The 13,026-nt window shown below is 48.2% G+C and overlaps 1 protein-coding gene and 1 pseudogene across 4 annotated transcripts in view; one reads left to right on the plus strand and one right to left on the minus strand.

Moving 5' to 3' along the window:
- The window catches only part of CCDC51 (coiled-coil domain containing 51), a 48,946-nt gene that overhangs the window by 1,894 nt on the left and 34,026 nt on the right, over positions 1-13,026 (plus strand). For 3 of the 4 annotated variants that reach the window (XM_089781351.1, XM_075916671.2, XM_089781352.1), the window contains exon 2: positions 11,034-11,380. In XM_089781351.1, the coding sequence (XP_089637477.1) occupies positions 11,072-11,380 (309 nt within the window). In that variant the 5' untranslated portion in view covers positions 11,034-11,071. Of the gene's footprint in view, positions 1-3,948; positions 4,023-11,033; positions 11,381-13,026 lie in introns of all 4 variants that reach the window. The other variant, XM_089781353.1, reaches the window with a different exon arrangement.
- Positions 6,726-9,536, minus strand: LOC149523834 (uncharacterized; annotated as a pseudogene).

Here is a 13,026-nt window from a genome sequence, read left to right on the forward strand (position 1 = left end):
GATGAGGGCATGGAGAGAGGGTTAGTTGGGGGGCGGGGTCACGGAGAGAGGGTTAGTTGGGGGGCGGGGTCACGGAGAGAGGGTTAGTTGGGGGGCAGAGGGAGGGTTGGATGAGGGCATGGAGAGAGGGTTAGTTGGGGGGCGGGGTCACGGAGAGAGGGTTAGTTGGGGGGCGGGGTCATGGGTTGGATGAGGGCATGGAGAGAGGGTTAGTTGGGGGGCGGGGTCACGGAGAGAGGGTTAGTTGGGGGGCGGGGTCACGGAGAGAGGGTTAGTTGGGGGCAGAGGGAGGGTTGGATGAGGGCATGGAGAGAGGGTTAGTTGGGGGCGGGGTCACGGAGAGAGGGTTAGTTGGGCGGGGTCATGGAGAGAGGGTTAGTTGGGGGCGGGGTCATGGAGAGAGGGTTAGTTGGGGGCGGGGTCACAGAGAGAGGGTTAGTTGGGGGCGGGGTCACGGAGAGAGGGTTAGTTGGGGGCGGGGTCATGGAGAGAGGGTTAGTTGGGGGGCAGAGGGAGGGTTGGATGGGGGCATGGAGAGAGGGTTAGTTGGGGGGCAGAGGGAGGGTTGGATGAGGGCATGGAGAGAGGGTTAGTTGGGGGGCGGGGTCATGGAGAGAGGGTTAGTTGGGGGGCAGAGGGAGGGTTGGATGAGAGCATGGAGAGAGGGTTAGTTGGGGGGCGGGGTCATGGAGAGAGGGTTAGTTGGGGGCGGGGTCATGGAGAGAGGGTTAGTTGGGGGGCAGAGGGAGGGTTGGATGGGGGCATGGAGAGAGGGTTAGTTGGGGGGCAGAGGGAGGGTTGGATGGGGGCATGGAGAGAGGGTTAGTTGGGGGGCGGGGTCATGGAGAGAGGGTTAGTTGGGGGCAGAGGGAGGGTTGGATGAGGGCATGGAGAGAGGGTTAGTTGGGCGGGGTCACGGAGAGAGGGTTAGTTGGGGGGCGGGGTCATGGAGAGAGGTTTAGTTGGGGGGCAGAGGGAGGGTTGGATGAGGGCATGGAGAGAGGGTTAGTTGGGGGCGGGGTCACGGAGAGAGGGTTAGTTGGGGGGCGGGGTCACGGAGAGATGGTTAGTTGGGGGGCGGGGTCACGGAGAGAGGGTTAGTTGGGGGCAGAGGGAGGGTTGGATGAGGGCATGGAGAGAGGGTTAGTTGGGGGGCAGAGGGAGGGTTGGATGAGGGCATGGAGAGAGGGTTAGTTGGGGGGCGGGGTCACGGAGAGAGGGTTAGTTGGGGGCAGAGGGAGGGTTGGATGAGGGCACGGAGAGAGGGTTAGTTGGGCAGGGTCACGGAGAGAGGGTTAGTTGGGGGGCGGGGTCATGGAGAGAGGGTTAGTTGGGGGGCGGGGTCACGGAGAGAGGGTTAGTTGGGGGCAGAGGGAGGGTTGGATGAGGGCACGGGAGAGGGTTAGTTGGGGGCAGAGGGAGGGTTGGATGAGGGCACGGACAGAGGGTTAGTTGGGCAGGGTCACGGAGAGAGGGTTAGTTGGGGGGCGGGGTCATGGAGAGAGGGTTAGTTGGGGGGCAGAGGGAGGGTTGGATGAGGGCATGGAGAGAGGGTTAGTTGGGGGGCAGAGGGAGGGTTGGATGAGGGCATGGAGAGAGGGTTAGTTGGGGGGCGGGGTCATGGAGAGAGGGTTAGTTGGGGGGCAGAGGGAGGGTTGGATGAGGGCACGGAGAGAGGGTTAGTTGGGGGCAGAGGGAGGGTTGGATGTGGGCATGGAGAGAGGGTTAGTTGGGGGCGGGGTCATGGAGAGAGGGTTAGTTGGGGGGCGGGGTCACGGAGAGAGGGTTAGTTGGGGGCAGAGGGAAGGTTGGATGAGGGCATGGAGAGAGGGTTAGTTGGGGGCAGAGGGAGGGTTGGATGAGGGCATGGAGAGAGGGTTAGTTGGGGGCGGGGTCATGGAGAGAGGGTTAGTTGGGGGGCGGGGTCACGGAGAGAGGGTTAGTTGGGGGCAGAGGGAAGGTTGGATGAGGGCATGGAGAGAGGGTTAGTTGGGGGCAGAGGGAGGGTTGGATGAGGGCATGGAGAGAGGGTTAGTTGGGGGGCGGGGTCACGGAGAGAGGGTTAGTTGGGGGGCGGGGTCACGGAGAGAGGGTTAGTTGGGGGGCAGAGGGAGGGTTGGATGAGGGCATGGAGAGAGGGTTAGTTGGGGGGCGGGGTCACGGAGAGAGGGTTAGTTGGGGGGCGGGGTCACGGAGAGAGGGTTAGTTGGGGGGCAGAGGGAGGGGGGGCAGAGGGAGGGTTGGATGAGGGCATGGAGAGAGGGTTAGTTGGGGGCGGGGTCACGGAGAGAGGGTTAGTTGGGGGGCGGGGTCACGGAGAGAGGGTTAGTTGGGGGGCAGAGGGAGGGTTGGATGGGGGCATGGAGAGAGGGTTAGTTGGGGGGCGGGGTCATGGAGAGAGGGTTAGTTGGGGGGCGGGGTCACGGAGAGAGGGTTAGTTGGGGGCAGAGGGAAGGTTGGATGAGGGCATGGAGAGAGGGTTAGTTGGGGGGCGGGGTCATGGAGAGAGGGTTAGTTGGGGGCAGAGGGAGGGTTGGATGAGGGCATGGAGAGAGGGTTAGTTGGGGGGCGGGGTCACGGAGAGAGGGTTAGTTGGGGGGCGGGGTCACGGAGAGAGGGTTAGTTGGGGGGCAGAGGGAGGGTTGGATGAGGGCATGGAGAGAGGGTTAGTTGGGGGGCGCGGTCACGGAGAGAGGGTTAGTTGGGGGGCGGGGTCACAGAGAGAGGGTTAGTTGGGGGGCAGAGGGAGGGCTGGATGAGGGCATGGAGAGAGGGTTAGTTGGGCGGGGTCATGGAGAGAGGGTTAGTTGGGAGTGGGGGTGCAGAGAGAGGTTTAGATGGATGGGCAGGGGTTGGGGGTGCTCATTGTCGGTGGAACCCTTCCCAGTCGACTCCCAAACCTATCCAGTTTGCGAGTACAGGCAGTCCCCGAGTTACGCGGATCCGACTTACGTCGGCTCCGCAGTTACGAACGGGGCCCATCTCCCTGGTCTCCAGCAGACCAGGGAGAGGAAGGAAAGCGGCGGAGCACGCGGGCAGCCGACAGCCCCTTGGCTTTACTCTGCTTTGCTCCCCATCTCCCTGGTCTGCAGGCGGAACAAGCGGGCAAAGCGACGGAACACGTGGAAGACGCGTCTGGGCTGTCCGCTGCCCGCGTGTTCCGCCGCTTTGCTCCCCGTCCCCCTGGTCTGCAGACCAGGGAGATGGGGAGCAAAGCAGAGTAAAGCCGCGGAGCCCAAGGGCAGCAGGACAGCAGGACAGCCATGTCGCGTCTGGGCTGTCCCGCTGCCCCCGTGCTCTGCGGCTTTGCTCCGGACGCCTGTGGTACAGCAGCTGGGGCGCTGCTGGTTGGTCCCGTAGCGCCGCTCTGGGTGCTACTGGACCAACCCGGCAGCACCCCAGCTGCTCTGCCCCAGGCGTCCTGATTCAGCCACTGCTGATCAGTTTCAGCAGTGGCTGAATCAGGACGCCTGGGGCAGAGCAGCTGGGGTGCTGCTGGGTTGGTCCAGTAGCGCCGAGGAGCGGCGGCGCTACTGGACCAACCCAGCAGCACCCCAGCTGCTCTGCCCCAGGCGTCCCCAAGTCAGCCGCTGCTGAAACTGACCAGTGGCTGACTACAGGAAGCCTCTGCCCTGGGCTTCCTGGAATCAGCCGCTGATCAGTTTCAGCAGCAGCTGACTTGGGGATGCCTGGCGTTCTTAAGTTGAATCTGTATGTAAGTCAGAACTGGCATCCAGATTCAGCCGCTGTTGAAACTGATCAGTTTCAGCAGTGGCTGAATCTGGACGCCAGTTCCGACTTACATACAGATTCAACTTAAGAACAAACCTACAGTCCCTATCTTGTACGTAACCCGGGGACTGCCTGTACTCAGTTCTCAGTAAGGATCACCAGTCTTCCTTAGAGAGTTGTAGAAATCTTTGGGGACAAGCTTGATTTTTCTTACAGCCTGCTCTGAGCTGCCATCCCAACGTGTCTCCAGTGCATCTCTGCATTCTCTTGGATTATCTATGTCAGAGGAGGTATCTTCTGTAATTTCTCCTGTGAGGATCTGGTATCAATTGGAAACAGCTGCATAGAATTCTTCCTCGTCCTATCCTTGTTGGCCACAGACACACATCCTTGTCTCTTTCTTGTCATGTTGGATTCCACCTTAACCTTTTACCCTGGTGTTTACCAAGTGCCAGGCAGCAAATGTGAGCTCTGTAGCATTTCCCTGTCTGTGTGTGATTGCACAGAAAGCTCTGGCATGTGGTGGAAGAAAGGGCAACCCTGGTAAAAAGGGAGAGGAGAAATGGTGCAAATACAGAGCCCTTTGTTTTAGAAGATGTTAGAATGGAGGCCTGGTTTACAGAAGAGTGGGGGAAATGGGGAACACAAACAAGTGTGTGTGTGTGTGTGTGTGTGTGTGGAGAGAGTAGAAAATATTTTTAATCTCTAAGGTGCTACAGGACCGCTTCTTTTTTAAGTTACAGGCTATCACGTCCCCCTCTGAGTCTCCTACTTTAAAAGTTTCTCGTTCAGTTCTCCTTCCTGCAGATGTTGAGTGAGATTGTACAATTCAAAACCAACATAATATACCTAAATAGGAAATAAATATAAATAGGAGTGGGGAACTTTTTTGGGATAGGGGCTGCTGACCTTCAGAAAAATCAGTTGAGGGCCACACACAAGTGAGAAGCAAAAAAACAAAAACCCCTCACTAACATGTTCCCCGACTGGAAAGAAGAAAGCTCCTCCCCACATTCCCCTCACACACCAGAGGGTAGGGGGACCCAAGCAACTAGATTTGGAGTGTGTTAGCCCCGTGGGGGGATGGCAGGAATGCTGGAGTGCTAACAGAGGCTCCTGGAGACTTGAGCCTCAAGGGTCTGGATCTAGGCGAGTTGGGGGCCGCGTCCAGCCCCCGGGACTTAGGTTCCCCACCGCAGCCTATGTGATGCCAGTTAACAATTTGCCTCAGCAATGGCTGAATGGCAGTCTAAAGAAAGTCAGTGTGAAATTCCTGTGTGCAAAAGGCAGGAGCAAGCCTATATGTGCAACACAATCTGTATGCAATGGAAATGTCTCCCAAATGCGAAAAGAGATTGGTATTGTGGAGAGAACATTAGATAAATAACTAGGCCATGAAAACTGGACGAGAGCATCAAATACAATTGCAAGGAGACAGACAACATCACAGACATAACCAAGAAGACGACGATAAGCATCAGAAATCTCTAACATGAGAGATTTAGAGAGACAGTTGCTTCCCGAAATAGCCATGCAGTGTAGATGTACTCTAGGAAATACTTCCTAATTGTCAGAGTGGTTAAATACTGGAATAAATTGCCTAGGGAGGTTGTAGAATCTCCATCACCTGAGATATTTAACAGCAGGCTTGATAGTCATCTTATCAGGGATGATCTAGATGGTGCTAGGTTCGGTTCTACGACCGGTTTTGTTCAATATCTTTATTAATGACCTGGATGAGGGGATGGATTGCACCCTCAGCAAGTTTGCGGATGACACTAAGCTAGGGGGAGAAGTAGATACACTTGAGGGCAGAGATGACTTAGACAAATTGGAGGATTGGGCCACAAGAAATCTGTGAGGTTCAACAAGGACAAGTGCAGAGTCCTGCACTTGGGATGGAAGACTCCCAAGCACAGTTACAAGCTGGGGACCAACTGGTTAAGTAGTAGTTCTGCAGAAAAGGACCTGGGGGTTACAGTGGATGACAAGCTGGATGAGAGTCAACAGTGTGCCCTTGTAGCCAAGAAGGCTAATGGCATATTAGGTTGCATTAAGAGGAGCATTGCCAGTAGATCCAGAGATGTCATTATTCCCCTTTATTCAGCTTCAGCGAGGCCACATCTGGAGTATTGTGTCCAGTTCTGGGCCCCCCACTACAAAAAGGATGTGGATGCATTGGAGAGTGTCCAGCGGAGGGCAACCAAATGATTAGGGGGCTGGAGCATATGACTTATGAGGAGAGGCTGAGGAAGTTGGGTCTGTTTAGTCTGCAGAAGCTGCAGAAGAGTGAGTGGGGATTTGATAGCAGTCTTCAACTTCCTGAAGAGAGGTTCCAAAGAGGATGGAGAGAGGCTGTTCTCAGTAGTGACAGATGGCAGAACAAGGAGCAATGGTCTCAAGTTGTGGTGGGAGTGGTCCAGGTTGGATATTAGAAAAAACTTTCACTAGGAGGGTGGTGAAGCACTGGAATGGGTTACCTAGGGAAGTAGTGGAGTTTCCATCCCCAGAAGTATTTAAGTCTCGGCTTGACAAAGCCCTGGCCGGGTTGATTTAGTTGGAATTGGTCCTGCCTAGAGCAGGGTGCTGGACTTGATGACCTTCTTAGGTCTCTTCCAGGTCTATGGTTCTCTGATTCTATGGTTCTATGTGCTTGGTCCTGCGCTGAGGGCAGAGGACTGGACTTGATCTCTTGAGGTCCCTTCCAGTTCTAGTATTCTATGAAATGTCTGACTAGTTTTTGTGCTGGTGTGAGGAAATATATTTGAAAAAAAAAATCTTAACTCTTAAGCAGGGATTTGGAGCAATCAAATTTTTTTAATTGCTCCGCTTCAGCACCAATAGTGACTGCTCCAGCTCTGTTCTGACTCCGCTCCATGCTCCGACTCAATTAATTTTTAACTAAATAAAAAGGTGCATACTGTAATTTTGAAAAAACATTATTTTTATTCAGTATTTTAAAACAATTTAAATTTCATCAACAATGATACGGTCTAGAATAATTCATAATTAAATCTGTAAAAAATTCTTGCAGCAATCAAGTCGTCTTTCATAGCCTGCCGCAGATCATTTAAAATTAACTTTAAAGCCAAAAACAGTCGCTGTACCCTAGCTTGAGTTGTTGGCGTGCTCGAAGCAATTCTACAGGCAGCCTGAATGCGGTGTGGGTAGCTGTGAATGGCCTCAAAAACAGACTTAACTTTTAGCCTACCAATAGATTCCATCACCTCACAATCTTCCCGAATGTTTCTCTCGAATAATGCTTTATTACAATTATGAATTCTCGCTGGCGTCTTTCTTGTTTATTCAATTCCTTTTTGAAGTCATCATCTGAAGAATTGGTGCTTTAATTATCTCCATTTCCCTGTGATGGTTGAAGACGTCTCAGGGATGGACGCTTGAACAAGATCAGAGTGGAGACAGAAGTTTGAGAACAGCCTGCTATTTCTGAAAGATGTGAACTTTCTGAAATCGCAAATTCGATTGTTGATGACTCCTTTTGTTGTGTTCGTTTTCTTCAGTCTCTTTTACCAAGTTCAAATGTAGCAATAGATTTTGTTTTTCGAGTCGTCGAGCAATATCAAGGAGTCCTTCCTTTGCCTTTGGTATTTCCCTTGAGGTAAGAAGAATCTGATACCGTGGGTCAACATAAACTCCAGCAAGGAAATGAATATTGTCAAAAAGCTTCTCTTCGTATTTCTGCATGGAGGATAGAATTCCTTCTGCAATTTGTCCACCATTTTCTTGCAAGTATGTTGACAGTTTTCACCATTCCTTCATTAAAACTCCCAGGGTTACATCGACAGTTTGAAGATTCACAGTTGTTTGGTTTGGCTTTGCCAAGAGGTCTCACAGGTTCTTCACTTCGTCCCATTCAGCTTTTGTTAACTTGAGTTCTCTTGTTCCAGCAGCAGCCACTTGTTCACAGTAAGATTGAAAAACAAGAAGCCGATCAATCATCGCAAATGTTGAACCCCAGTGAGTCACAGTATCCAATGATTGAGTTACCCCATATAGATCAAGCAGAACACTTTGAACACTTGGGGTTCATAGTTTGACAATGACGTGTCAAATTTTTGCCAGAAATTTCTTCGCTGGCTCTTTGTTCAGTCCATCCCAGATTGCCAACTGAAATGTGAATACCACACCTCATCAGTTGTGCTTTTGAGTCGTCCTCGTGAAGCCATGTTGGAAGTATGAGGCTAGGGTCATTAACCCATTGCGCAGCAGCATCCATGTTGAGTTCGATTTCATCTATTCCCTTAGTTCCTTCATCAGGCAAAATAGCTTCAGTTCTGTCCACATCCCTGTTCTCAGAGGTAGAAATGGTTTCATTGTCCTCACTGAAATTTTTGACGGCACACGTCATGTTTGCTGCATTGTTAACGTAGATGCTCAGCACTTGCATTTCACTGATCCCAAATTTTTCTAAAATAGCTTTTACTTGACTTTTCACATAGAAAGAATTGTGATGTCCTTCAGTGTCGATTATGTCCAAAGTTTTTACCACAGCTTTATCTTTTCCTTCTTCGTAGTACTGAGCATTGATTGCAAGCAAATTTCTGTTTCCACAGGTTGCCGCATCCATTTTCAGGTAGCACAGTTTTTGCTCCAAAGTTTTCTTGAGCTCTTCGCGACCAGACTCAGCTGTCCTGACAACTAAATGACGAACTGCATCGTGCCCCATTGAAATGTTATGCTGCCGACCTATTTCATCTGAAATTTTTTGGAATCCTTTGTTCTGTAGCCAGAAGGTAGTGAGTGGTGTTGAACTCAAGCAATCTATTTCCATCAGCCCTTCATGGAAAGTATTGGCATCCATGGTGACTGTAACCTTTGAGGACTTCAAACATAAGTCAAGTTTTGTTTGCTCAATTTTGGGTTTCTTTTCAGATGAAGCTCTGCAAAAAATCTTTTCTCCAGCAGTTTCAAAGAGCCAGATGAACGTCTTTTAGCCACATCAGGTTTCTATTTTGCCTCATCTTCCTGGTCCTTTTTTGTAACACGAGCCGCATAGTTTTCAGGATGGTTACGTTTTACATGCCACCAAAGGTTGAAACTTTTCACGGCACTTTCTTCACTTGTCTTGAAGCTACATGGTTTGAGCTCGCCATTCACTTCCTTTTCCACCGTGCACATTGCCAGTTTCTTCTTTGTTTTTCCCAAAAGCCCAAATTTGGGCTTTTCAAATTCAAAAGTAAAGACATCGTTGAGATCCTATTCCATAAATTGGCTATCAATCATGCGGGGCAGATTTGATTTTTTTGTTGTTGTTGTTGAAGCCATAGCCAAATCTTCTTGTGCTGCTACCGCATCCAAATTTTTCTTGTTATGATCTTCGAAAAGCAATGAACAAAAGCATTACATTTGTTATAATGTCCCTGCTTGTGATATCTTAACCACTTAAGGTACTTCGAATTTATTTTGGATTTTTCTGGACAAAAATGATCCCATTTTCTTTTCACACAAAACTATTATTAAAGTATATTTTAATATTTGAACATGTTTTTTGCAGTTGTAATGAAGTATTTTTAATATACATAATGTAAATTTTTATTTATAAATTGCAAGTTAGTTTTTCTTATGACATTTTGCGGTAAAAATATTTGAAATATTTTCCAAGTCTCTAATATCTCAAAAACGCTTTAATATAGATATATCAATGAAATTTGGTATATGCCGTAGCATTAGTACGTGCTATCGCTGTTCTACAACATTAATCGTTGGGAAGTAACGAGGCTACACGTTACCAAGTTGAAAATAAACACATACTAAATCTAACTATCTAATCTACGCAAGTACATACTCGCCTAATCTTGGCACAAGGGTGGGATCAGTCTGCAGTTTTTCCAGATTCTGATAATTATCTGATTCTTTAATAAAACATATCTCCAAAAAACTTTGTAATTTTGTATCTGTACATTAAATCTTGATTTCAGCCGAAGAGAGAATAACTGAGACATATGACATAAAATGGTAAAGTAGATGTTAATATCAGTTGTTATGCAATCTGAAACTTTTTGGCACGTTTAGGACTTTCTTGCTAAAATATTCATTTTGGATTGGAAAAAAAAGAAAACTGGAGTAGTGGAGCAGTCAAGATTTTCTGTGCTCTGGCTCCACTCCAGCTCCAGGCAAAAACCTGCAGCTCCACTGCTCCACACTCCAGCTCCAGGCTCCGCTCCAAACCCCTGCTCTTAAGTTAATTAAATGAAGTGTGTTTGTGTGGCAGCGTATCACAGTTCCATACTGAAAGCTTGTATTAATTTCCTAGGGTGACTCTCTTTTTTTGAACCCTAAATTCTATTTAACTGCTTGTTGTACTAGATGAACTTGGGACCCAACTTGATACCAAGTTTTCTGTAGTGAGTCAGTGTTTTTTAAAGTTTTGGTCAACATTTCTAATTTAAAATCGTAGAGTGAAATAAAACAATTTTAAAAGGCAAAGAAATGAATATTGAGTTTCACACTGATAGGACACATAGTTGTGGAAGGGGCGTTGGAAAAATGTATGCGCCTTTCTAGCCTATTTGAGAAAGCAACCCTAAGTTGAATACTAAATTTTGGCACTGTTTTACCTCTGGCCCTTGTGCATTTGTCTGTCTTCACCTCAGCACTTAATTTCTTAGGGGTGTGTATGTACTTGCTTCTTTGAGGCAATTGTACCAATTTTGCCTAAGTCCACTCTTCAAGGTCCCTTGAGTGAATTAGTAATCAGGAGGCATGAGGGAAATTCTTGCAAGAAGCAGAATTGTCATACATAGACATTTTGATTAAAAACATGATATGTAAACCGGGGGGACCTTTTTTGGGTCTGGGGCAACTGACCCACAGAAATAGCAGTTGGGGGCTGCACACAAATGAGAAGCAAAAAAACACCAAAACAAACTAACCCTTTCTGACATGGGCCCTGACTGAGAAGGAAAAAGGCATTCCTCTCACACATCAAAGCCTTGGAGGGCCTAGGCTAGTAGATTTTGTGTGTTCCAGCCCCACTGTGGGGCGACGGTGGGGCTGCAGTTCCAGGCTTAGGATTGGGGGGGTGCCCTGAACCTCAGGGGCCAGATCCAAGCTAGGTTAGGGGCCACATTCAGCCCCCATGCATTAGGTTTCCCACCTGTGTCATAGAAGATATCCACATGTAGTCTAGGTAATTAATGGTCGTGAAGCCATCATTAGTGTTAAGTTCTTGTTTTTTTAAAAAGCACATATGCGTCTTTTTACAGCTTTATATAAATTAGATTGAAGAGGTATTAATTTCCTTTTCATTTAATTTTTTCTTTGTTTCTTTATTCTTGCAGTCATTTTAATAAGTGATTGGATTCAAGATTTAGATCCCATGAGGTGTAATGGTGCCATATCCTCAGTGTGGTATGGCATGCAGTACCGCCATTCATTTATCCCAAGGAGCCAAAGAACAAATTTACATATAAGGAGAGCTTATTGTTCACCAGCACCTAAGAAGCCTGACACTGAGACTGCAACGGAAATGGCCATGATGCTTTTTCATCGGATGACAGAATTAGGGAAATTTTGGGGAAGAAACTCCCTCAGAAGAATTTCTACAACAATGAAAAGTTGGTGGGATAGATATGAAGAGTTTGTTGGTCTTATTGAAGTTCGAGAGGCTCAAGGAAAAGTGACAGAGGTAATCCTGTGTACAGTTACGATACAGGAGCAGTGTGGCATGCAGCAAGTGATAAGCTGTTTTGTTAAAACATATGTTCTAGCTGTGAAATAGAAAGGAAAATAGTGACACTTCTCCAGGGCACCCAGGATTCTGAGTCATCTTGCCGTCACCTAGAAATCTTGTCTGTGCTTGCTGTGGTTCAGTTCCCCAACACCACCAACCTGTAGTTATACAGATACTGCCTTCCAGAGCTCTGCAGGCCCACTGTCTCTACAGGTTAATCAGAGGTACACTCCAGCCCTCAAGTCCTCCACATATCCCTATGGAGTGCCCAGCTCTGTTCCACTGGGTGCTTCCAGAATGAACAGATCCCCTTCTCCCAACGGAACTGGACTGGCTGATGTACTACTCATTTTACCGCAGGAAAACATAGCACTTAAACATGCTTTTAATAAAAACAAGATGTTTATTTAACAACAAGCAAAGATTCAGGTAATAGCAAGTAGATGGACATATTGAAAACAAGGTATTACACAAAATCATACGATTCATTTTAGAACTTAATCCTGTCCAACTGTGGTTTGCAGCTGGGAGCTCTCATCCTGCTCTGCAGGGCTCTCCTCTTTTCTCTTCCGTAAACAATGCAGAGTGTAGCTCTATACCGATAGTTACAGTTATAGTCGTTCAAAAATCCATTATCTTCACTTGTAAACAGGACTTCCTGATAGTTTATTTCTTCTTTAAATTCACTCTCAAGAACATAAATGGGCACCCATTGTGAACCATGTAATACTCCATTTACATGTAATCAGATAACTGTCTCCTGTAGGGATGTAAAATTTTGATTATTTTGGTAATCAAATAGTCGATGCAATTTGCTTCGACTATTCGATTAGTCGATAAGGGTGCTGTTGCCTTTGAAGTGTAGCAACAGCCTCAGGACTGTTGCTACACTTCAAAGGCGAAAACGCTGTGGGTTTTCAAATAGTCCCCTGCTGGTCTCGTGTTCTCTGCAGCATTTCAAAGTGGCAGCACCGCATGGAGCCCAGGATCGGCCACCATCAAGATTCACACAGCGTTTCAAAGTGGCAGAACCATGTGGAGCTTGGGGTCAGCTGGGACTCCTCTGCTGAACATGGGCTCCATGCAACATTTCCACTTTGACAAAGCCATGTGCAGCCCAGGATTCCAGCTGGCCATAGGCTGCATGCAGCATTTCAAAGTGGTGGAGCTGCTTTGAAGCACTCCCTCCTCCCCCCTCCCCCCTCCCTTCTGCCTCTTTCTGATAGAGGAAGCAACGGGGGGAGGGGGGGAGCGACTAGTCTGTCAACTATCGGATAAGCAAATGCTTATCCGATAGTCGACTAGTCGTTCACATCCCTAATCTCTTGTCCGAAGAAATCTGTTTTCTCTCATTCTGGTGACCAGGCCAAAATGGCATGGCACACCTTTAGAGCATAGTTTTCAATATATACCCAGCACTTTACATGCACTTACACTCGTCTTCATCATAATTGTGAAACACAGCTTTCGGTAAAGATCTCACACGACACTCTTTCAGCTAGCACGTAGATACCAGTTCTAAGGGATCCCTGTAAACCTTCTACATGGCTGTGCCCTCTGCCAGTTGGCATTGAGGTCCGCAGGTCACAAAGACTGCAGAT

The sequence above is a fragment of the Pelodiscus sinensis genome, chromosome 11, assembly GCF_052426305.1.
Source record: "Pelodiscus sinensis isolate ZL-2025 chromosome 11, ASM5242630v1, whole genome shotgun sequence".
NCBI lineage: Eukaryota > Metazoa > Chordata > Testudines > Trionychidae > Pelodiscus > Pelodiscus sinensis.